General features: G+C 41.9%; 1 protein-coding gene across 1 annotated transcript in view; it reads right to left on the bottom strand.

The window, feature by feature from the left end:
• C4H3orf70 (chromosome 4 C3orf70 homolog) overlaps positions 1-27368 on the bottom strand; it is a 57994-nt gene that overhangs the window by 360 nt on the left and 30266 nt on the right. Inside the window, exon 2 of the mRNA XM_074264260.1 lies at positions 1-5694. This exon is cut by the window's left edge and continues 360 nt beyond it. Within this exon, the coding sequence (XP_074120361.1) occupies positions 5138-5694 (557 nt within the window). The 3' untranslated portion in view covers positions 1-5137. The remainder of the gene's footprint in view (positions 5695-27368) is intronic.

The raw sequence follows: 27368 nt of genomic DNA, 5'->3' as shown, positions 1-27368 counted from the left end.
CAGAAGTGGGCCCAGGCCTTCCCGGCTCCAAACCCGACTCTGGCCTCGAGTCCAGGTTGGTCTGTTCTATGGCAGTGTCTCGGACGTGGCTCTCGGCCTCCCAGAACCATCTCAACATCATCTTTAAAGCAAAATGATCTCTGGGGTTAGGGGAGGGAAGAGGTGGGCTCTCTGTTCACTGGAACCCCGCCTGCTTCCCTCTTGTATCACAGTCCTGTTCCCGGGATGCCCTTACCCTGTAAGGTCCTCGAAAGCAGCCTGCTGACACCCTCTTACATACCCAGGGCCTGCACATACAGCAGGAGCTTAATAAATGTCCAGAGAAGCCTTTCCCCACTTCTCCCCAGGCCCCCGCCCCTGAAATTTCTTTGCATTTTCTTTGAAATTTTTTGTATTTCTTCAGCTGTGCTGGCGTCCTCCTCCCCTCCCTCCCATGGATCGTGAGCTCCTTGAGGGCGGGACTAGTCTGCCTGTCTGTGCCCCGGCCTAGCACAGTGCTGGGCACAGGGGGGGGAATCGATTCTTGGTGAATTGTAACTGACTGGAAGAAGTAATTACGGGGAAAGCCGCGGGGACCCGCTTCTCGTCTTCTCTCTTACAAAAGCCGAAATTGAGAAACAAGCTACGATTAAGTAAAAAGATAAAACTCGCGGGATATTGCTTCTCATAATCTCGCACCCAACGGCTGGGAAAGCCCAAAAGTCTCTGGGGAGCCCAGGAACCCCCCCAGCCCCCCGCCTGACGGAAATCCCAGCCTCCCACCCGGACAAGCCCAAGCCCGGAGCTCTGGCGTCTGCCCGCGGGCGTCAAGGTCCCGGAGTGTGGCCGGCCTACGATCTAAAGTTTTCTAAAGTGCGATAAATAGTTCTCTACAAATTCTCGCTATAGGGATAAGAACACCGAGGTCAGAGAACAGAAAGGGCGGAGCTGGGCCCTACAGGACCCCGTCGGGCTCGAGGCTCGGGAGAACTCTCACGCGGTGTTTGGACCGGGGAGGTGAGCGCTGTCATTGTGCTTGTTTGGAAAGTAGATTGAGGGTGTTCGGGCCCAGCTGGGCCTGACAGCCGGGATCCCAGGCTTGTTCTCCGATTTTGTACAAAGAAGAGAAAAGGGTCCTGACCAAGGATGCCTGGTGGCTAGAAAAGGATCAGGGAAGCTCAGTGAACCTCGGGTCACAAAGACTGGGCTCCGAGGCGTCATGAGACCGTGGGGCTCCCATTGGGACCCAAAAAAAGGTATAAAAACCCAAACCAGCCCACGTGGTCAAATAGGTGGCAGTTCTCTGGCAGTACAGTGTTTAAAAGCAGGGCCTCGGCCTGAGTCTCAAATCCTCCAGTCGAGGAGAGGGGACTGAGCTCGAGTCCACAAGTGCCCCAGAACCGGCCTCGCGCGTGAGTGGGTGGGTGTGAGTCTGGGGGGGAGGGGGCGTCCCTTCTACGCCAGTGGGAGTCTCCCCCGGTGGCCCTGGGTAGGAGGCACTAGCTCCCGGAGTGGATCTCCGATTCCCACTTAGATGGCCGTGGGCCGGGAGCCCCCACTATTCCCACACTCATCACCGGGATGGGGGCGGGCCCATCTCCTCTTCTGAGATTACTCAGGATTGGGCAGGGGTCGCCCCAGAGCCAGAAGTAGCCCAGGTGTGACTAGAGAGTTGTGAGGGAGGAAAGCGTGTGGCCGGCGGGTCCCAGAGCCGCCCCAGGCCGGCTGGAAAGGAGGAGCCTCAGCCCTCCGGAGGAATAATGGCTGCCCTTCCGGGCCCTTTTACATCTGCAGAAAAGCGCCTGTTTTTCTGTCCCTTAAGCCTCACAACATTCCTGTGAGGTAGATGCTTTGGCCCCGTGGTCCCTCTGGATGAACCGAGGTCCGTGACTTGCCCAGGTTTGCTCAGAACCGGGGGCAGACACTGGGTCCCCACCAGGACAGAGCCCCTGAGCTGCCTGCGGGATCCCCCCTTCCCGTGACCCACTTCCAGACTAGAACAGCAGGCCCTCAGACCCTGGGCCCAGCAGCGGGAGGCCTGGGCTGCTGCATCTCTGAGGGAACAGGGGAACGCCTTCTTAAGATGGTTTCAAAGGGAAACATCCTCTCTCCAGTCCTACCCTGCTGTTTCCCACTCATCCAAGGCTGTCGCGGGGATCAAAGCAGACTGGGGGAGAGCCGGCCCTCTGTCATCAGGAAAGGGAGGAATCCAAATCCAAGCCTTGCCAGGCTTCGGGCCCTGAAGGGCCAGGTGAATTTTCTCTTGGAATGGAGGTGGACGGCTTACCGAGAGAATGAATGAAGAGGGCAGAGTTCTGTGAGATGGAGAGGAGGAGAGGCAAAGGGAGGGGAACGGAGAGGGAGAAGGCAAGGAGTTTGGAACCTCAGTTTCCTCATCTGTAAAAGGTAAGGGTTTAGACTGGATGGCCTGTAAGAAATCTTTGACCAAAATAGAAGTTATAAACCTCAGTTTCCTTAATTGTAAAAGTGTTCTTTAAGTAACAGAAAAGAAGAAACTTAATGGAAAATGAGGATGATACCATTAATATGTTCTCATTTCTTAAAGTGGAAAGTGACATAAACTAATTGGAGAGAGAGAGACAGAGAGAGAGACAGAGAGAGAGAGAGAGACAGAGACAGAGAGAGAGACAGAGAGAGAAAGAGACACAGAGAGAGAGACAGAGAGAGAGAGACAGAGAGAGAGAGAGACAGAGAGAAAGACAGAGAGAGAGAGAGAGACAGAGAGAGAGAGAGAGAGAGAGAGACAGAGAGAGACACAGAGAGAGAGACACAGAGAGAGAGAGACAAAGACAGAGAGAGACAGAGAGAAAGACAGAGAGAGAGAGAGACAGAGAGACACAGAGAGACACAGAAAGACAGAGAGAGACAGAGACAGAGAGAGAGAGAGAGACAGAGACAGAGAGAGACAGAGAGAGAGAGACAGAGAGAGAGACAGAGAGAGAGGGAGAGACAGAGACAGAGAGAGACAGAGTGTTAATTCTGAGGAAGCCTTGCTCAGCTGGTCCTGAACTGCTCTAGAGCATGGAAGAGAAGGGGCCACAGAACATTTCCCTATTATCAACAATGACCACCCATCCCTCCTCTGGCCGTTGACGGTGAATTAGAGATTTCTCCAATCTTGACCAATATAGAGAAACGGCAACTACTTTACATGAAAGGCAATTGGGAAGAAATTGCAAAGTTTCTTTGAAGAAATAAAAAGTTAAAATAGAAATTTTCTTTGAACTCTGTGGCTATTCTTGTGGGGGAAGAGAGCCTACCAAAAAAATGAATAGCATAGCGGAATGACTTAGGAGCATTTCATAAAGTCTTTTCTCGTTAGCTTAGCATTTCAGGCCCTCCCACCACCTAGCTCTAGTCTCTCACTCTAGCCTCATTTCCTCTTACTCCCTTCCACTGACAGAACCCCAGGCACACTCAGCTTCTAACTGTTCTCCATCTCATCTAGCTCATCTCCTACCTCCTTTCATTGCCATAGGCTGTGCCCTATGCCTGGAACACCAGCACCATACTCCTCTGCCAGTTTAATCTCTCTCATGGGCAAGGCTCTTTCCTTTTCTAAGTTTGTTTTTTTTTCTCTGTGAAATGAGGGGTTTGGTCCAAGTGGTCTCAATCCTCTCCTCCCGCACTAACATGTTATGATCTTCCTGCCAGGTCAGCTCACTGCACCTCTTTCAGGAAGCCTTCCCTGCTCTTCCCTCCATACTTCCCGCCCCCTCAGACATTCACACACCACGCCTCCCTGAAACCTTCCTGGGAATCACATGTCTCTGTTTACATATTATATCCCCTTCCGCCAGGGAAAGGCTGTGTTCCATGAAGGAAGGGACCATTGGTTTCCATCTGGTATTCCTAACACCTAACGGTGTCTCATTCAGAGTGGGCACTTAATATTTGCTCAACAGAATTGAGTTAAATTGAATTCTAAGAACACAATTTTAATGGTTTTCGAGTTTTCATTAAAATTCCATGCATCCAACCGCTCTGTCTTCATTTCCACAAAGCTGTTTTCAATCTTCCCATTATCATTCAAGGAAGTAGGGTTAGATCCTTGCTTTGGGATTCATTCCTCACCTCCTTCCTCCTGGCTCTGCCCACTCGGGTCCACTGACTTTCCATTAATGGGGGCAGAAGAATGGCCCCGGGACCAATTCTGCCATTGAATAGCAGTGATCTGGGCAAGTCACTTTCCCAAACTGGGGCCTTGGTTTCCTTATCCATCAAACGATGGTGATTCTAAGGCCCTTTTGACCTCTATCGATCTATGAATTCTGAAAACTAAAGAGCCTCCTAAAAATTCTTCCCAAGGTTTCAAGGGGAAACGAGAGAAGCCAGGATGACGCCGGGCAGTCAGCCCTTAGAAATATACAAAGATGGAAGTTTCTTCACCCCCACTTTCTCCAAAATGAGCAAAAAACTAAGGTTCTAGTCCTCTAAGGATACAGGTTCTACGGGTCAAGAAGACAAACGTGATGCTGGCTGGGACACTCTGGATCCCGACTCCCCCACCCCCACATTCCCACCTGGAGCATGAGGCGACATGTATGGGGTGCACCCCAGGGAACAGATAAATGTCTGTCCCCGATATCCATCCTCTAGGAGCTGGTCAGCACCCAGCCCAATGGCCAGTTATGGCTAGTCTATGCTATGGCAGTTGAGGACTTGGCCCTCAATGCCATTTTGGTGACGCTTTCAAAACCGACATGGTCTTGGGGGGAGGGGGGATACCCGGAACAAAACAGGTCGGCTAGAATGGAACTGGTTTGGAAGGGAAGGGCAGGGGGATGGCTGTTGAGTGGGATCACACTGTGGATAAGGAGCAAGCTGAGGGTGGAAGGTGGACGCTGCAAAGGATGCACCATGTCTCCTTCGCCCTCCAGTCCCAATCAAAGTCTTCACGATGCTTTGCGATCATGACTAAGTAGAGAGGGCCACAAAGTGGGGCACCCAAGGAACCTATAAAACGGGAAAATGAGAATGGGATTAGAAGCTTCGGGGGAACCCGCCATGGGGCTCCGAGTTCTCAGCCATTACTGGGACACAGTAGGGAACGTCTGCTGGGATAGAGGGGGAAATGGATCCGAAAGGAACCACGCTTCTCCACCAGCAATCCCTGGGTACTGGCCCCTCCGGGGTCTCACACAGTGGTTTCGATCGTTTCAATGACTTCCAGGTCGGACTGAGATGGGGACAGGAGGGTGCATTCGTCCGGCTCCCAGCTGCTCTCGGGACTGTAATCTTCCTCGGAACTCAGCTCCGCTCCTTCCTCCGTGTCCTCGTCACAGGACTCCATGTAGTGAGCCCCGATGGCGTTGATCCCCGAGTCCTCGGAGCTCGAAGGAGAAGAGCAGTGGTTAATTTTTGGTGTATTGCTCTCTTTTGAAATTAAGGCATCGTGTGCAGAGACCTCCTCGGGGCTGGCGGGGTGGGGGTGGGCCGGGGGCTGCTTCTGCACGTAGCACATCTTCCCGTTGATGCACTTGACCTGATAGCTGTCGATGAAGAGGTCGGAAATCGTGCAGAACCTCGGCGAGTCCCGGGGCAGGGGAGGCCGGAAGACGGATGCGAATTTCAAGAAGTGTTCCATGAGGGAAACTGAGATCTGGATGGTGTTGGTGGGCTCTCGGGGTTTGGCGGGAATCTCCGTGCTGGGAAGCTGTTCTACAGGGGTCATGGGCTGGTAGACGTATTTACCTGTGGGAAACATACACACACACATACAAACACACACACACACAACACAACACAACACACACACACACACACAAAAAAAAAAACAGGTGAGAAGACAAGAAAAACCAAACTTGCTCTAACAGCTATTTCAAGAAAAGCATCGCCAGTCAAATATTGTCAAAACAACTTTGTTTAAAAAAAAATACTAGGCAAAAATGTTTTAATATAATAACAGTAGGCAGCAACTTTCATTTAAGAAATCCAACACTTTACAGAGCTTAGCTCAGTCTCTTTTTTAAGTTGTACTATCAAATCTGAAGCTGTGTGGAGCGCTGGGAAGCATATTGATTTTGGAGACAAAGAACTTGCATTCAAAACTTGTCTCTGATGCATCACTTGTCTGTGTGACCTTGGGCCAGCCACTTTCCTTTTTCAGCCTCAGTTTCCTAATCTGTAAAATGTGAGCATTGATGACTTCCAAGGTCATCGAAGAGCTCCATAGCTGTGACCCCAGGCTCCTACCCAGTAGTCCTACGCCTCTGCTTTGGAAACAGTCAACACTCCTTAGGGAGCATCAGTGACTTTGATGCACCCAACGTAATCAATTTGAATGCAGTTCAATCTATTCATGTGCTAAATATGTTACTTTCTTCTCTTCTGTCCTATAGTCTTTAGAGGCTATTTACTAAGCACCTACTATGTGCCATATCCTGTGTTAGACACCCAAGATGCAAAGTCAGAAATGAAACAGGCTCAGCTCAAAGGAGTTTGCATTCTCTCACAGAGAAACAGGTATGAATTGGGGTATTTGCAAGATAAATGCAAAGCCACTTGGTGGAGGGGAGGTGGAGTCAGAGCATTCACAGAAGGGAGGAGCTCAGGAAAGTTTGGCCCAATAACTAAGCTTTGAAGGGAGGCCCTAAGTGACAATTGCAAAATGACCTTTATTTTTAAAATTTTCCCCATCCCAAATTAGAGTAGAACTAATCACAACTCACCAGCTTTATCATAACCTTTTCCAATTTTAGTCCAATAAAAACCACTTTGATCATTTTTTCATAACTTAAAAAATGTACAGGAAAGTTTACTATATTATGTCTTTTTTTAAAAATCCCACGTTCATAGTTATGTCAAAGCTATAATACATACACAAAGTAAATAGACAGATGTTCCAGTCGAATAAATTGATCAAACTGAGGCACGGAGAGATGCTGTAGCTTGGCCTGGATGACCCAGCTCAAAGTGCATTCAAGTGAATGCAGACCCTGTCTTTCCAAATATGGAATTATTTTGTCACTTATTTTTATTACTCCCTCATAGATTCTTCCAAAGCTCAGTTCAAGGGTTCCTTTCTACAAGAAAGGGGGCTTTCCAGATCTCCTCCTCCACCACCACCCCCAGCTGCTACTGCTCTTTATCCCCAAACAACTGTTTTCTATTTACTATACATATCTTTTGTAAATAGTTATGGGTGTACTTGTCATTTCCCCCAATAGAAGGTAAACTTGAGTCAATGGACAACAGTTGTGTTGTTTCTGTCTTTCCATCACCTTGGACAGTGCCCAGAACATAGCACATACTCATGCATGGTCCAATACCTATCACATCCCCAAATTATGGAGGAGAATCAGGAAAAAAATCCCACAAATATTGCAAGTGAAGCAGGATTTCCCTGCCACTTTCCAACCAAGAGGAAGAAATTTCTGGTGAGCTCTAGAATGATAGAACTGGAAAGAAACTGAGAAATCATGTGGTCCAACCTCTCCCTTGATGCACAATTCCCCTACAACATCCCCACTAGCGAGTCATGTACTTGCTACCAAATCATTCACATCACAAGGCTCCTTGTTGCAAGCATTCCCAGTTAGAAAGTACTTACTAAAATGAAGCCGAGATCTGCCTCCCTTTATCCCACTTGAATTTCAGCTTCCTAGATCCAAACCAGGATTCCCCTTTTTCTGAAACTCTATATCAAAAGTTTGGCTAACTTTTATTGGAAAAATTTGTTCATCTTCCACCCAAGCTGACCTCAGCTCTGTTGCCCAGAGTTCCATGGAATAAGTCTGACTCTCCTCCCACATGACATCACTTCAAATATTTAGCCAAAGCCACCACAACCCCAGCAATCTTTCTCTTCCCCAAACTAAACACCCCCAAATTCCTTTAACTGTCCCTAATATCGGATATGGGCTCCCAAACCTTAATCATCCTAATTGACCAGTTCATGAATGTATTTCAGTACATGCATATCCTTCTTATGGTATGGCACCCACCCCCAAGCAGAATTCACATATATGCTAGTGGGGGCTTAACCACATCAATCCCATAAGAGGGCTGCCTCTTCTTTTAGTCTGGAAATGATCCCTCCGTTAATACAACCTAACTTGGAAACTGAAGGTCAATGCCCATCAATTAGGGAATAGCTGAATAAGTTATGGTAGATTATGGTAATGGAATACTATTGTGTGGTAAGAATGATGTATACATTGGCAACATGAGCAGAACCAAGAGAACCACTTACACAATAACAGCAATAGCATAAAGATAATCAACTTTGAAGATAGTAACTCTAATGAAAACAATGACATTGTGTGACAATGACCCAATAATTCTATTCTCTTCACCTCCAGATAAAGAGCTCATAGACTCAAAGAACAGTATTAAAACTCTTCTTCTTCTTCTTCTTCTTCTTCTTCTTCTTCTTCTTCTTCTTCTTCTTCTTCTTCTTCTTCTTCTTCTTCTTCTTCTTCTTCTTCTTCTTCTTCTTCTTCTTCTTCTTCTTCTTCTTCTTCTTCTTCTTCTTCCTTTTCCTTTCTTTCTTTTTCTCCTCTTTTCCTTTTTTTTTTTGGAGGGAGAGCAGAATATGACTAATGATGGGATTTGTTTTGCTTAAATGAGACATATTTGAAATGAGATTTGTATCTCTTGCCTTCTCAATGACTATAGGAGGGGGAGAATTCTGAAATTAAAATAAAATAGAATGGAAAAATATTGTTTAATATAACTATATCCAACTTTTATTCTGAGTTCACATTCTGAGAAAATCTCTAAATCTTTGTCATGTAAATAACTTCTATCAATCCCTTCCCATCACTTTTAAAATTGCCTCTTTTTTTTTTTTTTTTTTAACATAAGTGCAGAACTTTCTTTAAGTTTAGCCCTCTTGAATTTCATCTTGTTTGATTTGGCCCATCTTTGCTTACCAAACCTTTTTGTCTCCTGATTTTGTCCTTCAGAAAATTAGCTTTGCTTCTCACCTCAGCAATACCTCAAATTTTGATAAGCTGTGAATCTATTTCAAGAATTGCTATTCTAATCATAGAATCACAGAATCATCAGGGCTGGAAGAGACCTCAGATACCCTCTGGTTGGGGATTTTTAACCTGGGGTCTGTGCCTTACTTAATTTTAGTGCCTTTGTTCTAAGACTGCCCTTGATTTATTCTGTATTTAGCTTTTTTGTTCCTGGTTTGTACCTGGTTATTAGCATGTGGTTTTCCCCATTACTGAATTATGAGATCCCTGAGAGGATGGACTGCCTTTTGTTTGTATCCTCAGTGCATAGAATAGTTCTGTCACATATAGTAGATGCTGAATTTATTCTAGTTGGCAGATTGACCAACTGATTTTAATATTTTAATCACTGTTTTCAATACCATTGGTTTTCTCTGTAGTCCCCTATATTTTATACATTTAAAACCCTGATTCTCTGAAGGGCTTCATCAGAATGATGTCCAAGGGATCCAGGATCCAAACAGGTTAAGAATCCCACACTCACAAAAATATTCTGACCCAACCCTTACCTGGACAAAAATCCCTTCTACTTTATACCTGTCAACACTCATTCAGTCTTTGCTTGAAGCCCTCAATAGAGAACACAGAACCCCCACCCCTCCCACCGAAGCTGCTTATCCTTCTCACTTTGGGATAACTTTATTCCGTGGGATAGATTTTCCCAATTAAATGTCTTCTTTCTCCAAGTTTCAGGCATGATATCAAACCATCTTGATCATTTTTATTTTGTAATTTTTTTTAAAAAGTATATCCATCTTCATTATATTAAAAAAAGTTCATTAGTATTTTTGGAATTTGGAGCTGGACAAGATCTTAGAGACCATCAAGGTCAGCTCCCTCATTTTCTAGAAGAGGAAGCAGAGGTTCACCATGTAGTGATTTGCCTAGAGACACTGGGGGAGAGCAGAGCTGGGATCAGACCCAAGATCTCTGGTTCCACTGGGCTGCATTGCCCCTAGTCCTAAGATATCATCAACAAAGAGATTACTTTTTCCTTGACATTCCAAGGACTTTTATGTTATATGGGGACTTTTGTTCCAGGTAACCTCATTTCCTAAATCAGGATGAATTTTAGGAGGGTGTGTGAAGCAATGAAATCCTAATATAATAAAATTTGTGGCCCGGTAAAGAAAACAGCATTTATTAAGCACTTCTTATCTACCAGGCAAGGGCAGTTGGGTGGTACATAGTGCATAGAGTACTGAACTTGGAGTCAAGAAGACTCATATTTCTAAAATCAAATATGGCCTCAGATATTTACTGGCTCTGTGACATTGGGCAAGTCATTTAACTCTTTTTACCTCTGTTTCTTCACCTGGAAAGTGAGGGGAGCAAGAAATAGCAACACTCTGGTATCTTTGCCAAGAAAACCCCAAATGGCATCATGAAGAATTGGACATGACTGAAAATGACAACACCAAAAACCATCATCCACCAGGCACTGTGCTAAGGGCTGGAGACACAAAATAGAGCCAAAAGCAAAATCTTCTCAAAGTATCTTTTCTTTGAACAGGGGCAGGGAGGATTTCTACCTGAATGATCCTGAGCAGGTTCTGCATTCTGTGAGTCCCATCACTAGAGGAGACTTCAGAGACCCTTGAGTCCAACTTCAACCTGAATCTTTAATAGCTTCTATAAACATCTTCAATGAGAACAGACAACTCCAAAAACAAGAAACCAACTTTGTCTCTCAAGGCAGTCTCTTTGTTTTTGGATGGCTCCAATAGCAAAAAAATTTTTTCCTTAAGGTGAGTTGCAATTTACTTCTATCCATTCATCCTAAAATTTGCCCTCTGGCAGAATAAATATAATCCTTCTTTCCTATGACAACCCTTCAGGTATTTTAAGACAGTAATTATACCTCCCTCTCCAAGTCTTCTCTATTTCAAGGAATAAATCGGTTTAACTTTTTTCTTTATTCTATGTCAATTTAACGAAATATTACCTGTTGAGAACAATGGAGCAAAGATATCACAAAGGCTAGAAGGACATTTGGTCCAAGCCTCCCATTTTATATACAAGGAAGTAGAAACACAGTCAGGAAGTGATTTTCTTAAAGTGACAGAAATATAGAGCTCAAGAGACCTCAGAAGTCATGTAATTTTATTTCTCGTTTTACAGCAGAGGAAACTGAGGTACACAAGATTTAAGTCACTTGTCTATGGTCACGCGGGAAGTACAGGGCAGGCATTCAGACCTGGCTCATAGGGTCCTAGCTTTGGAGCTGGAAGGGATCTCAGGGACCAAGTAGTCCAACTCATTCACTTTCCCAGAGAAGGGCAGGCCCACAATGACATTGGGAATAAAACATCAGAGTCAGATTTTTAATTCAGAGCCAGTACTCTTTCCACTATACCACACTGCTTATCAATATGGCATGGGGGAAACAGCTGAGAGCCTGAAAATGCCTTGAGTCCCATCTCTACCTGACTAATCAAAAGACCATGGGACCGACAAGTTCCAACCTCTCAGAGCTCCAATTTTTTTTATTTGTAACTGGTGCAAGAATACCACCCTCTTTACCAGGATTTTTGTGTGTTAGAGATGGTCTTGTAAACTGGGCACTATTATTACATACTCCAAAACTGCCTCCTTTTCCTACCCAAATGACAAAAGGGGGACTGAGAGGTCCTGGTTTCTGTCCTGAACTTGGTTTACTTATTGGCAAGATCATCGGGTGATGGGGCTCTTACTGGTTACTCCCCACCAGCAGGCAGAGTTTCCGTTGGGCAGGTTTTCGCCAGAACCCTGATTCACTACATTTCTGGCTCAGCACACCAAACACATGGTCTGGTCTTTCATTATGTCCAGGTGTCTTCCTGACTGTCCTGCCTTTCTCATGATGGGTTTACAGAGAACCTGCTCCTAGAGACAGAGAGAATCTGAAGTTGACCTGGGGGCAGCAAGCACAGGCTTTCTCCATTATTCCTGGGTACGCCAAGGGATGGGTACCAACCTCTGAGCTGAACCTTCCTCTTAAATAATCAGTCCATTGGCAAGCATTTACTGTGTATCAAGTGTTGTGATAGGCACTGGGGGCACAGAGGCAAAAATGAACTGGTGTCTGCTCTCAGGGAGTTTACATTCAACTTGTACACTTTTTATACACTAAATTATACAAAATAAATTGGTAATGAGTATTAAGTGCTTACCATGTGCTAAGCACTGTGCTAAATACTGGGAATATTAATACAAGAAAAAAGAAAGACAGTCTCTTGTCCTCAAGGAGTTTACATTCTAATAACAGGACAATACGCAAAAGAAAGCTGCTTTTGAAATGGGGAAGGGGATAGGAGGGTGCAGAGTGAGGTAATCAGGAGACTTGGAAGGAACTCACCAATGAGGTAATGGGGTGAGGTGTGATGGACTAGCAACCTGAATATCAGGCATTATATATGAGTTGACAATTAGGCTGAATTTTGTCAAAAACCAGGAACTCTATCAAAAAGAAATGAGGAGAACAAGTAGCGTTTCAGTCCTGGGAACAAACTAGGCAAAAGAATGGAGGAAAGCAACTAGGGAAGAGGAACAAATATTCCAACTTTCTAAGGCACCATACCATCTCAGAAAATACCTTTGCTTTGAGCTAATTGTTTCGATTGGCTAACTATTCAAGCGGAAGTTCCTAATCTTCCTAATAAATAGCCTGAGGTAGTCAATGTACCCTTCTCAGAATCATGTTTTCAAATAAGCCCAATAAAGTTTGTTGTTCAGTCCTGTCTGATTCTTTGTGTCCCCATTTAGCTCTAGCAGAGATGTTGGAGTAGTTTGTCATTGGTTTCTCCAGCTCACTTGACAGATGAAGAAACTGAGGCAAAAGAGGTTAAGTGACTTGTCCAGGTCTAGTAAGTGGCTGAGACCAGATTTGGATTCGGTTCTTTCTGAGAAGAATCAGACATGACTGAAACAAATGAACAGCAGCTAAACCAGAGCTCAATGGAATTCCTAAATTATCTTCCCACCTCCATCAAACAATGAAATTGACAGTTGTCCAATGAGGCTCCTCACATCTTTCTAAAAGATGCTGCACTTCTTTCTTGAGGTAGGGGATCCAGAGAGAAAAATGAAGAAATTCTGTTTGGGAGGAATCTCTGCCTGGCCCTCATCACCCAGGATTTAAATGGAATTCATGGATGTCTGATGAGGATCTTGCTGGAAACCCAAAAGAAATTTCATACACGGGTCTCTCTGCTCCCTGATGGATTCAGGGAATAGTCTTCCTATTTGCCGAGGGCCAGAAAAGATAACAGACTCATTGTCAGAGCAGTGGGAACAATGAAAAAATTAAGGACCAAGCAGAGCTTTCATGTGCTTAATGATTTTTGAAAATTATTTGCAACATTACTGTGAAATCTCTCTGGGCTCTACCTGGGTAATGCTCTTATACTATCAGTTACAGATAAATCGCTGATGTGCCTCCACGAAATGTGCTCGCACACCAGGGATCTCCTCGTACTCATGCAATCAGAGTTCCACACTAAAATAATTTTGTTTGCAAGATTTTAGGCAAACCATTCATCCAAAACTGATGACAGACTCACACTTGGGGACTTATGAGAAAAAAAAAAAAAAAAAGAAAGAAAGAAAAGCAATGGAAAATAGGAAACTTGTAGAGTGATTCCAGCTGAGAATTATGGGTAAAAGCATTCAAGGTAGCTTGGCCAGGAGCAGCCCAGTGGTGGAGCCCCCCCAGAGAAGGACAGGATGTGTTCAGACTGCTGTCATTTTGGATAATCCTTGCTGGGATTCATTGCCCAGAACACAGGGCAAGAAATGAACTCAAGGATGTCATCATTTGGGAAGTTTGGGGTTTTAAAAATGGCATTAATCAGGGACCAAATAGGATTTCTATGAATTGCTCCTTTTACAAAGCTTGGGATTGAAATGTACCAGGTGATACAGTGGATAAAAAGCTGGATCTGGACTGAGTTTAAATCTAACCTAAAACACTAGCTGTATGACCTTGAGCAAATCACATAATTTCTCTATGCCTCAGTTTCCTAATCTGTAAAATGGGGATAGTATAAGTACTTATTTCACATGGGTGCTGTGAAGAAAAAAGTAATATCTATGAAGCACTTTGTGAACTTCAACATGCTATATAAAGGCTAGCAGTGGTGATGGTGGTGCTAGTGTTTCAGAACAAACAAAGGCTACAAACTATCTTTGGTAAAATCCAGTAATCCTTTTTAAAGCTGCATCTAACCATCTATGGCCGAAAAACAAAGTGGATGAAAATTTATATTGCTCACATTATGATATGTAGCAGGAAGGTCTAGTTCATATCCCTATCTATAATACAAAGTATTGCAAAAGCTCAAAATTGCACTGATTTTTGTGACACTCTGAATATATTTATATATAATATATATTATATGTTTGTGAAAAATGTATGTGTATATATATACACATACATACACAATACATATAACATGTGAACCGAAAAACTATGTGTGATATATACACATATGTGTGTTCTAATATCTATATCTATATATAATATATTATCTAATATATACATATAAGAAATGTATGTAAGAGACATGTGCTCATATGTTAGAGAAATCCTTTTTTTTTCCCCCTGAGGCTGGGGTTAAGTGACTTGCCCAGGGTCACACAGCTAGGAAGTGTTAAGTGTCTGAGATCAGATTTGAACTCTGGTCCTCCTGAATTCAAGGCTGGTGCTCTATCCACTGCACCACCTATCTGCCCCATGTTAGAGAAATCCAATGAAGAAAATCAGAATTAAGAAAGGAATACTCTCCTATGGATGCTGAGATCTAGTTTTTCGTATGTTCCTGTTTGTGGATAATATCATGCTGATTGCAGCATGGAAGAGCTTCATGAAAGAGATCACTTTAAGAACTTGCTGATCATTCAGACAGGAAAGACCAAATGGATGAAGAATATCTATTGGCTAGATTTCAATATACATTTGGAAGGTCGTCCTATAGAATTTGCTCAACAGTATATCTGAGACACGGAGTAGACATGGAAATGAGTTGGATCCAGAATGCCAATGGAGGAGAATTGTAGCCTAACTTCCTTTCAAGAAACTGAAAAGCTCTTTTACTCACCTCAAGCTTTCCATGAAAGCAAAGGCCCATCTTTCCAATAAAACCATTTTACCGGTCTTACTCTCTGGCAGTGAGACATGAACACCACTGCCTCCAAACAACTAAGGTGAGAGTTACGATATGCATGGATTGTGTTCCTTCCAGCATTGGAGGGACCTCCTGAATCAATGAGATTGCAAGTCCATCGGGGTTTCTGAGTGTATAAATATACATGTATATGCTTATTTATACATGTGTGTCTTTTATGTATACATATATGTCCATTTGTGTTGTCATAAAACAGATGAGTTGATCCCAGAATTGAGCAGAACAAGGTCATCACTGACTGCATGTGGGAAACTATGTCTTACCTTCAATGATCCCAAACTACTCATTGACACAAAAACCCATCCTTTAAAAACAAATCGCATTCTGGTAAGTAATTTATATGGCTAGTTTAATATTTTATGTGGCTGGTAATTTATATGGCTATAAATCATGGAACACCATAATCTGAGGAAAATTAAAATAGCAGGGACCTCCAAAGGTCAGTGGAAAGACATATAGTAGGTATACCTATCAAGATAAAAGCATATTACTGACTAAGACTGAATGTAAAAATATCCGACATTACTCTTGAAATAGTAGAAGAATCCAAGGGAGATGTATCTAGCATGCTGGATAGATCCTCCTTGAAGCTACAGGAAGACAGGGAGAATTTCTGGGACAAAAAAAAAATCCACAGAGGGTGTTGTAATCTATGACCATGGAGGGAAATGAAATCACAGGTCAAAGTTTCTTCTTTCTTTTTGTCTGGAAATGTGATTTTATGGATCAAAGTAATATAAAATTCTAGGAGAAGTGAGGAAGGCCTTTGATGTGCAAATTAACCAAGTTGCTAAAAAACTTAACTCAGAAATCTTAAAAAAAATTAAAAATTAAAGTAAGAGGTAAAGGATGACTCAATGACTGTAAGGAGCTGGTGAGTCCCCCATAGATTTCAAATCACACGGGGAAAACAAAGACTAGCAATTTGAGGGAAGAATACTTAAAAAAAGAAAAGAAAAGAAAAAGAAACATATATATATATATGCTACTATGTAATATACAGTTATAATCTCCCATGTGAAATATGATATATGAAATATGCAATGAAGTATGATTCATATCTTTTACTTACTCTAAGATTAACTGTTGAATAAATTAACGAATGGATGAATGGAAATTGTTCGAAGGAAATAGCCAAAGGATAATAAGTTGAAAATTACCAGTAAATCAAGTTTACAAGGAAACTGCAAGGATCACAACAATATTGAAGGGTGGGCAGGTAGAGAGAGAAGAGTCATCTGAGCTCAAAACTGCCTAGTTTCTGGGCAGGGATTAACAGGAAGTAGAAAATGGACCGACATGCCAGGGAACAGCCATTATGGCAGTTTGGCTGGAACAGAGTATGTGAAAGTAACATGAAATAAAGCTGGAGAAGCAGCGTGGGGCCACATTGGGAATAGCCATCGTTCCAGTCTGCAGTGTACTCTGCAGAGTAAAAGCAATGGAGAACCCCCCAAGCTTTTAGGACCAGGGAGTGTCCTGGCCATCCCTCTGAATGAATCGGAGAGAGGAGCCCCCGGTAACAGGGATGCCAAATAGGAGCTATTCCAATCGCCTGGTAAAGATGTGATGAGGGCCAGAACAGCATGTTTTGAATGGGAGGAATGGGAATGGGGAGATGTCAAGAGAGAGAGGGGATGGTATTGAGAAATGTTGTGGAGAAAACTTGGAAACTCATTGGATAGGGAGGTGAGGATTAAATTGGGGAGTGTCGAGATTGGTCATAAACCTAACAGGAAGGAGGATGGTGCCCTTGACAGAAATAAGACAGTTAAGAAGTACAGAGAATTTTAGGGGAATGATAATGAGTTCTGCTTTAGCCAAGTTGAGTTTAAGATGCCTAAGGGAGATCCAGCGGGAAAGGTCTAATAGGCAGAAGATGGCAATAATCCTAGTCAATATTTACATAGAGCTTTAAGGTTTGCAAAGTACTTTACAGATATCTCATTTTATCCTCACAACAACCATAGGAGGCAGATGTTGTTAACATCCCTTTTTACAGATGAGAAAACTGAGGCTGAGGGGGAAAAGTGAATTGCTCAGTGTTATCTCAGTTTATCATCACACTGACTCTGAATTTATCCTGATTATCAACCTTATTGTTCCCATTTTACAAATGAGAAAACTGAGAGTTAAGGTAACTTGACCAAGATCACGAGTAATAAGTGACAGAGGCAAGATCTGAACTCCTCTAACTTCAAACGCCGAGAGTTAAGACACAAAGGCCATCGGACACGACCTGAGCCCAGGTACTGGGATCTCTCCAGACCCCAAACTAGGGACACGTAAGTCCAGCCTGGGCCAGGTGAGGAAACTGCCGGCCACCTGGGAAATCTCACCTCTTTAAGAGTCATGGGTTTTTCATCACCCTTAGCAGTGTTGTGACAGCAGTGCTAGAAAACCTTGACTATTATCTCCAAGAGAAGATTTCATGGCCGTTGAGTTTCTCTTGCTTTAGGGTCTGTCAAGTCATCGCTTCCAACGTCAAAATCAATACACTTGGCAGTTCTGGATGCAGCAGAAAGAATATTTAAGTGTGAGGGCTGATCCGGTGCCAGACAGTCTTAAATGCTCGGCTGTTTTCTGAGACTCTTTTCTCAGAATGCTCCAGTGAGAGGCAAGGTCAAAAATGGACAAGGACTTTCCAATGTTTGGTACCAGCCCCAGGGGCTGATTCCCAGTCACTGAACAAAATCAAGAATGGGCAGTGATTCCCAAGGAGACAGCATATTTTGTGTGTTAGCTCCTTTCCTCTCAAAAGAATACTGTGTTCTGTTCCCTGATCAACCAGGTGAGGTTATGAGAGATGCGTCCTTGGAGGGATCTCAAGGGCACCTGCCCAAGGAAGTGACCGTGTCCACTGGCGCCTTGATGAGAAGATGCAGAAAGTTCAAGATGCTCGATGCTGGAACTCGAATAACGGAAAGAACCACACATCTCAGTGATCTAGAAAAACAAGTTTACGAAGCAGAACAGACTATTTCTCTTTTGAGACTTTTTTTTTTAATACTTTCTTGGTTCAGAAGACAGATTTGATTAACACTGTTGTTCAATCATTTTCCGTCATGTCCAACCCTTTAAGACCCCATTTGAGGTTTTCCTGGCAAAGATAACAGAGTGGGTTGTCATTTCCTTCTCCAGCTCATTTTACAGGTGAGGCAACTGATGCAAACATGATTATGTGACTTGTCCAAGGTCACCCAGCTAGTAAGCTGAAACTGGATTTGAACTCAGAAAGATGCTCTATCCACTGTGTCACCCAGCTATCCTCATTTGTTAATACAATTTTACCACTGATGTTCAACTTTTCCTTCCTTTCTACCTTTTTTTAATTTCCTCCCTTCTTTTCCCTTCCTTCCTTCTTTTCTTCTTTTCTTTCTTCCAGTGGCAATTTATGAAGTATTTATGATCACAAACTCAACCGGTCATGAAGGAAATATAAAAATATCTTTTTTTTTTCTAGAAATCTTTCTACTGAGGTGATAATAATATGTATATTGTGTTTACTCTATGACAGGCACAATTACTTTTTTGATTTGCTCCCCACAATGACCCTCAGAGGTAAGTGCTACCATTATCCCCAGTTTTCAGATAAGGCAAATAGAAATGAAATAATTTGTCCAGGGTCACGCAACCTTAAGTCTGTCTGATTCCAAGCCCGGCTCTCCATGACATATGAAATAATTTGAGTCATCTGTTGCCAGTGGATGACAGTTTTGCAGTGAAATAACAATGATAATTATTTTGTTTTCTTAATTTCAGGAACGAGTTCATTTCAACTTTGGTGCTCAGCAATTAGTTAAAGTCATTTTGGATTTTTTTAAATACAAGTAGCTTACAGCACTATTGAGTTCGCAATTATGGGTCTCATTTAGGAGGCTCTGCAATGTTCGGCAATAGGTGCAATCGGCCCAATGTCATCTGCAAGGTCTTCTTCATCCATTTTGAATCCTTATTCCATTTGGCCTCTGGCTGGACATCGTCCACATCTGTGGTCAGCCCCTCCAGTGAGCACATGTCTCCCTGTTTTACCTCTCACTGAACATTTATCTCTTAAAGGACAGTGCTTATGGATAATGGATATCATATTGCTGGCCTTCTCAACTGCTGGGAGGAAGCAAAGACTTTGAAACTCCAAATTTTAAAAAAAATCACTTAAAATTTTAACACAATTGGAAAATATTTAACAAAATAAAGAATATATATTTTTAAAGTACTGCACTCTCGTTACTAAGAAATCCCCTGGATTTTCTAGTTCCAGTTTTCACATAGGTTTATTGTTGTTTGCACAAATAGAGTAAGCTGTAAACTTCTCAGAACTTTGTTTTCTTCTGATTTCATAAGCATTTAAATCACTTCATCAATATTTTATTCTCTTTTTCCATTAAATCCCATTTCGAAAATGACTGTGGACAACAGAGCAATGGACCACAAGGTCAGATGGATCTGATCCCTATTGGATATCTTTGCTTAATTGTTCTTCCTCATAAAGGAGGATTCAGTCCATAGAGAGTAGAAATTACTGTGTCCAAAAAAACAAAAGGTATCGATACAAGTATTTTTAAAATTATAATAGAAATTGAGTGAATTCTCCCGATCTTCTATATAAAGGCTTTTCCAGTTAAAATATCCCTTTTTTAAGAATTGACAGCTTGGTTTGCTGAGAGAAGCAAAATAAAATCTGATTTGACATTATTGTATCAAAGTTTAATAAGTTTCCATTGACGAGTCATTTTGAAGACCAATAACCCACAAATCAACAGTCATTATCCTGAAGGAACGTGAACAAACAGTGGTGAAATCAGAGAATCTTGGCATTAGGGCTGGAAGAGACCATCAGGTCCAATCTCATCTTATGAAGAAGGAAACTGAGGTCAGGAGAAGTGAGCTGACTTACCTAAATTGTGCATATCAAAGACACAATTTGAATCTAGGTCATTTGATTCCAAATGTAGTGTTCTTTCCCACTGTAACACAAGTGGCAAAAGCATGATATAGAGAAACCAACCTTTTACTGGACTTAGGAAGAGAGAGCAGGAAAAAAAAAAGGGGGGGATTATCTCACTAATAACATTGAATGTCCTTTCCTAGAACAGGGACCTATTATTCTTGAGGACAGTCTAGATCTCTTGGGAAGGGGGGGATCCCTGAAAGGGACTCTCTATCAAAACCAAGTTCTTTATTCACTCGGGAGGCAAGGAAGAAAAACACCTCAACCTCAAGATAAGTCTGGAAAATTATGCAGGGCCTTGGGGAAGGCTCAACTCACCAGAGAGAATACCTTGACTCCTTCGTGATTCTGTCAGTGAAATAATAACTGTGCTATATTCAATGTTATATTTACCTGAGTGCAACAAAGGAATACTAGACATGAGCCAAATCCTAATGCTCTTAGTGGAAACATAGGTGGGAGCATGAGCCAAAAACAGGATGGCTATTGAGAAAGCCCCTGAATCCAAGCATTCTGTTGCCTAGATTCAGTTCATAGAGCTGCTTTGAATGTTGGACATGAGAGAAGCAAGAGCTGGCAGTTTGTCAACCATAAGGTAAGGGGAAGAACAAGTTGATTGGGGCTGGGGGAAGGTACCCCTTGGGGTCCTTTGATCACTGAACTTGGTTATATAGGGCTGCATCTAAATTTAAGTGGGAACTAAAAGAAACAAAGGAATAGGGATAAAAATGGAATTTCTTGAATCTAGAGCAAAAATTAATTAAATGGAAAACAAAAGAATAAGTGAATCGATAAAAAGAGCTGTTTTTGAAAAGACCGATATCACTGAAAAGCTTAGTCAGTTTAATCGAAAAAAGAGAGAAAACTCAAATGATTAAAATGAGAAATGAGAAAAAGATCCTAACAAATGCAAATGAAATTAAGAAAATTATCAAAGACTACGACGCAGAGCTCTGTGCTGAGAAATTTGAGAACTTAAAAGGAATAGATGCATATCTACAGAAATATAAAATACTCAAACTGACAAAATGGGAAACGGATAACCTAAATAGACAGTATCAGAAGGAGAAATCTGGCAGGCTAATAATGCGCTGCCACATTCAAGGGATGGCTGAGGGGGAGACATCAGAAAAGAAAGATTCGCAAGCAAACTCTTTCCAACTTTCCAAAAGACAAAGAATTCTCATATTATACACTTTCTCTAGACACACAGAAAGATGGCATCCCACACAATTCTTTCTAGGAGGTCAAATAGTCAACGCTGAATTCGAAATGGATATTAATGAATAATGTTTATGGCAAGCAATCTGGATGTTATTAAAGGACTAAATATAATAAAATAGGAGAAAATATCTCTTCATACAAAAATATTCATGGGCTACTTTATTTGTAGTAACAAAAAAAAAATTAAATGGCCATATGTATAACCATTGGGAAATGGCAGAATAAATTGTACTATATTATTCTAATAGAACATTATTGTGCCATAGAATTACAAATACAGAAATACAAAAACTCATGGAGGGCTTTTATGTGAAGCAATGCAGAGCGAAAGCAGCAGAATTAGAAGAGAAATATTCACATTGGCTACAACGACATCTTTAAATGAGAACAGCAACAAAACTATAAATATGCAGATGGTGAAGAGATTGGAACAGGGGGCAAACCAGCAAGAAAGTCATCATGGCTGTTGTTTCGTTAACTTTTTTTTATGTAAATGGTTTAGAGTTTGAAGTTTTATTTTGTTTACATCTTAGGGAGTTTTCTTCCTTCCTTTGCTTATTTCTTTCACCGAACGATCCTTCCCAGATGCTTCAATTGTGGACAGAGATAATTTTGAGGTCCAGGACTTCCTGTTGCCTTAAACAGGGCTTGACATATAAGAGGCATTTAAGAAAGACTCGCCGGTTGACTGATTGATTGATTAATGTGCATGTAGACTCTTCTCGGAAAGATGCTGAAATAATTACAATGGTCACTAGGACAAAAGGACTTGATGTATAATTTCACTGGCAATGGGAATTATCAGATGAAGCTTCTTCCCCTACAAACAAGAATTAGATAAGGTAAATGGGAGATGATCCGAGGGAAGGCACTAACAATGGGGCAAATGGGAAAAGACTTCTTATTAGTTGGGTGGGCATTCCCAACATGGGGACCACCGGTGAAAATACTCAGAGGTGGAAGATGAAGTGTCTTGTCAAGGAATATCTAGTAGTGGGCATTTGATATATGCTGGTTGATTGACTGGTTCCTGGTTTTAAGGCTGGCTCTCTAACCACTAGGCTATGTTGTCGTGCTGTAATAATGACAATCTAACAAAGGGAATTTACATGGCACTTGGGAGATGGAAAAGTAGACTCTGCAGTCAGTCGTTATCGAAACATAAGACTAAAATTACCCATGCATATGTACTGTCAAAAGAAAAAGTTATAATTATAAAATAAAATAAAAATTAAATTATAAAAATAAATAAATAAAGAAATAAATAAAAAGAAACATAAGACCTCTCCAGGACCTCTTCCCCTCCCACCCCCACCAGGTGCTCCCTAGCTTTGCAAGGGGGGGGGGGTCCCTCAATTGGGACACCTTGAGGTTCTAATGGGATATTGAGGAATCTGACTTTTTGTAATCATTTACATTCCAGGACACATTTTTCAGGCTGGTTACTATGAAAACATAAAGGAAAACACACAACTGGATGACCTTGCATGGAGCTGTAGCCATAGAAACAGGAACATCTGGACAAAACTGAAGAATTCATTTGGGCTCTATTTGGCGTATCGAGATACTTGGAAATAAGAAAGGGAATTTTTTTCAGTCTTCCTTTTGATGACTGATTTCATCTGGACCCGATCTGAGGGGACAGCACTTGAGAGAAACAAATAGATATAATGCGTTCCTTTATCTGTTCAAGACATCTTCACTTAGACTTGTATTGATTATAAAATAGAACCTCCAACCTTCCCCAAGATGCTGCAATTAATAAGACTTGAAGAACACAGGCTGCTTTTCAGTGGAAATCTAGTAAAATTCCAACGCCAGGCAAGCAGGAATTGTCTTATTTTGTGCCTGAGGGGAGCTGGGCTTTGGACAGAGTACGGAACATGAAGTCAGGAAGACTTTGAATCTAGCCCTAGACACTCACTAGCTGTATGGTGCTGAACAAATCACTTAAGCTCTGTCTCCCTCAGGTTCCTCGGCTATAAAATGGGGAAAATAATGGCACTAAGTCTCAGGGTTATTGTGAGATCTTTGTAAACTTTCCAGCACCTGTGTACATGCTGGCTATTATCATTGCCTTTGTATCACCAGTGCCTGGCATATTTTAGGTGCTTAATAAATAGTTGATGAGTGAACCAATAGAATGTAAGTTTTTTGAGGGCAGGAACTGGGTTTGTTTTGGTTTGTTTTGGTCTTTGTACTCCAACACTTAGCATAGTGTCTGGCATACAGTAGGTGTTTAATAAATGCATGTTAATTTTTTTTTTTTTGGAGGCTGGGGTTAAGTGACTTGCCCAGGGTCACACAGCTAGGAAGTATTAAGTGTCTGAGATCAGATTTGAACTCAGGTCCTTCTGAATTCAAAGCTGGTGCTCTATCCACTGCACCACCCAGCTGCCCCCAAATGCATGTTAAATTGAATACAGCTGAATTGAAGAGAAGTGAGTTGTTAGTGGCCTAGTTATACCCCACTAGTTATACCTCACTTAGAAGCCTTTTAAAACAAGCAATGCCTAAAAATACAGGGTGTCAGAAAAATCAGTTCTTGGCTCCACCAGTAACTCCACAAGTGTGAGCTAAGGCAAGAGGTGGCAGGTTGCTCAGTGGTTAGAGCCCTGGGCTCGGAGTCAGGAGGACCCTAATTCAAATCTGGTCTCAGACACTCCCTGGGTGTGTGACTTTGGACAAGTCACTTCACTTGACTGCCTCAGTTGACTGTAAAGCAGGGATAATAATAGCCTCTCCTTCCCAGAGTCACAGTCAGAATCAAATAAGATTTGTAAGTGCTTGCTACAATGCCTGGCTCATAGTAGGTCTATTGAAATACTTGTTCTCTAAGCCTATTACATAAGAGGAGAGGGTTCTAGCACAGGACTACCAAGGTCTCAGTTTCCTCCCATACTCTAAAATTGCCCAAGTCTTTGACTCTCTCCACTTCACCACTTCACTCTGACTTCTTGGACTTTCATTTACAGAAGGAAAAGAAGAGAATTGGGGGGTTTGTGCCATAGAAAAAAATCAAGCCACCTCAAAACAAAGGATTTTCCACACAGTTTATCACGTCGATCCTCTAGCAAAAGGACACCTGAGCCCCCCAAGTCTCCCTGTCCCATGGAGATGACTCCATCTCTTTCTCCCTTCAAAGAATGGCCCTCTCCAAGCATTATATATTCTGTAAGAAGAGGAGTTTCTTGATGAAACAGTTGATTTTTTTTTCTGAGAACCCGAATGTCTCACAAGGGTTTGGGGAAGCATTAAGTGTTTTCCCCGTGTCTCCTTAATGGACATAATTAAAACAGTAGAAGGCTATAAACTTGTGCTCTCTGTCCAATTCCAAAATAGTCCCTCTAAAATTGCTCATCTGTTTTTGGCATTATTATTTCGTGTTAATCTCGTGAGTCAAGAATGCCTCCAAACATCTCTCAGCAAAACACCTTAGACAGCAACCAAGTGACTAATCAAGTTTGTAGCTTATAACTTTATTTGAAATGCTATAAAAAGCGGGTTGGATTGTCTGCTTGAGCTGCCCATCTGTGCCATCAGTGGGGGGGTGAGAGGAGGGGAGCGGGAAGAAAAGAGCCACCAAATAACGGGCTTGGGATAGACCTGGGAGGACATTGGCCCCAATTCCAGCTCAATGAGAATTCCCTTGATAAGATGCCCAATGAGAAAACTTCTGCCAAAAAAGCAGAAAGGGAGCCACTTCCTCCCAGGGCGGCTCCTTCTATTTTGGGATGGCTTTAATTGTCAGGAAGATTTTCCTGGCTTCCAGCCTAAATCTGCTTCTTAGCAGCTTCCCCCCAGTCCTTCTGGTTCTGCCCTCTAGGAGCATCCAGAATAAAGTTAATTCTCCTTTCATGAGACAGCCTTTCTGCTTCCTGTTTCCCCCCCCTCCCCTGCCCCAGTGCCCTCCCCGGGGTGATCTTGCAATACTGGGACCCACCAGGGGTCTTTACAAAAGACAGAGCCAATCAGTGTCCCCCTTGCTGGGAGCAGAGCTGCTTAGCTGACATTTATTATTATTATTTTTTTTTACCCAGGAATATTTCCTCCTTAGAGCAGAGTATATTTAATGGCTTTGAGTCAATCTTTCTTTGGATCACCAGTGTTGAGCAGTGTGCGGTACATGGTTATTGACTACCTGACCCAAAAAGCTGCCTCAGAAGCAGGGAGGGTACGTGATTGGCCCAGAATCACCCAGCCGTATCAGGGGATAGATCTGGCTCTACAGCCCTCTCTGTATCCACTCGGTCACACTGCCCTTCCCAAGAAATATCCTAAAAAATCTGAAGACAAAAGAAGATGGATTTCACAACTATGGCTCTCCTTTAAAAAGTAGTAAGAAAATTAGGTAAAATAGACAATTTTGAGCAGATAAAAATTTAAAGTTTCTGCATAATAAAAATAAATGCAACTCAAATCAGATGAGAAACAATTAATTAGGGAAAATCATAAAGTTCAGAAATGCAAGATAATTTTTTAAAGTGATATAAATGTATAAAAATGAGAGCCATTCTTTAGTAGATAAATGATCAAAGGAAATGAACAGACAGTTCTCAAATGAAGGAAAACAAGCTACCAACAACCAAATAGAAATGATCCAATCGACTAAGAAAATCAGAAATGCCCACAAAAGCAGCCCTGAGTACCCACCTTACATCCATCTGATTGGGAGAAATGATGAGAGAAAAAGAGCAATTGTTCTAGGCATAATTTTAGTTGAGCTTTGAATTGGCTCAACCATTCTGGAATTTAATGTTATTATTCGTATAAATTAATAAGCCCCCCTGTCCCCCCCAATCCCATTAAACCTTTAAAAGGAATGAAAGAAAACCTTCAAAACAAATATGCATATTCAATCAAAATAAATTTCCTCATTGGTCATGTCCAAAAATATGTCTCATTCTGCATGTTTTGTCCATCCCTTCTCTGGTAGAGGTGGGTAACGTCCCTGGTCTGCTGGAATCATGCTTTGTTGTTTCATTGAGCAGAGTTCTAGACTCTTTTCAAGTTGTTTTCCTATATAATATCATCTCATTGTATAAATTATTCTCTAGTTCTTCTCTCTAGTCTTCCCATTTCTTCTGAAACTGTTCATTTTGCTGTTTCATATGGCATGATAATATTACATTTAGGGTCACATACCATAACTTATTTAGTTATTCCCCAATAGGTAGGAACCTCCTTTGTTTTCTTTTTTGTTGTTGTTAATACTACCAGAAGAGCTGCTTAGAAATACTTCTATATGTGTGAGTCCTTTTTCCCTTTCTTTCTTCTCTTTGGGGTATAAAACTGATTGTATCACTGGGTAATGGGGTAGGTAAGATTTAGTAATTTGGGGGATCATAGTTCCAAATTGCATGTGGAAAATAACTAGGGACATCCCCAAAGTCATTCTATTTTAAATACTCTTTGACTCAATGATGCTGCTGTTTGACATGGGCCCCAAGAAAGTCAAGGACTGAGGAAAAGGATACATATGTACAAAAATATTTATAGAAGCACTTTGTGTTGTCTCAGAGAGCTAGAAACAAAATAGGTACTCATCGATCGGGAAATGGCTGAACAAATTGTACTGTTAGAATTACTGGAGTTTTAGGTGAGAAAAAATGACAAATGTAATAGATTCAGAAAATAAATGGAAAGATTCATATGAATGGCTGTAAAATAAAATGAGTAGACGCAAGAAAAAATGTACTTAATGACTACAAGAAAAGTGTGAAATAGTGAGAGACCTCAGAATTCTGACCGAAGCAGAGACCAAGCATGACTTTCCAAAAATGAAACATCTCCCACCTTTTAAGAGAGAAGGGTAAACTCAGGATGCAATCATTTGTCTTACTCAACTATAATTTTTATTTATTTCAAGGGAGGGGAGTTGATGGGTAATAACAGACATGAAGCAAGTAATATCAGTAAAAAACAAACAGATTTTTAAATTTTATTTAGTTTTAATGCAGTTTAAATGCAGAGAAAAACAATATGCAAAGTAGGAGGCAACTTCAAAAATGTTGTTACCACCATTCAACCATAGATAGACACACACACACACACACACACACA

This window comes from Sminthopsis crassicaudata, chromosome 4 (genome assembly GCF_048593235.1).
Source record: "Sminthopsis crassicaudata isolate SCR6 chromosome 4, ASM4859323v1, whole genome shotgun sequence".
NCBI classification, from domain to species: domain Eukaryota; kingdom Metazoa; phylum Chordata; class Mammalia; order Dasyuromorphia; family Dasyuridae; genus Sminthopsis; species Sminthopsis crassicaudata.
The sequence above is the reverse complement of the archived record's forward strand: the minus strand, read 5'-3'. Positions and strand labels throughout refer to the sequence as shown.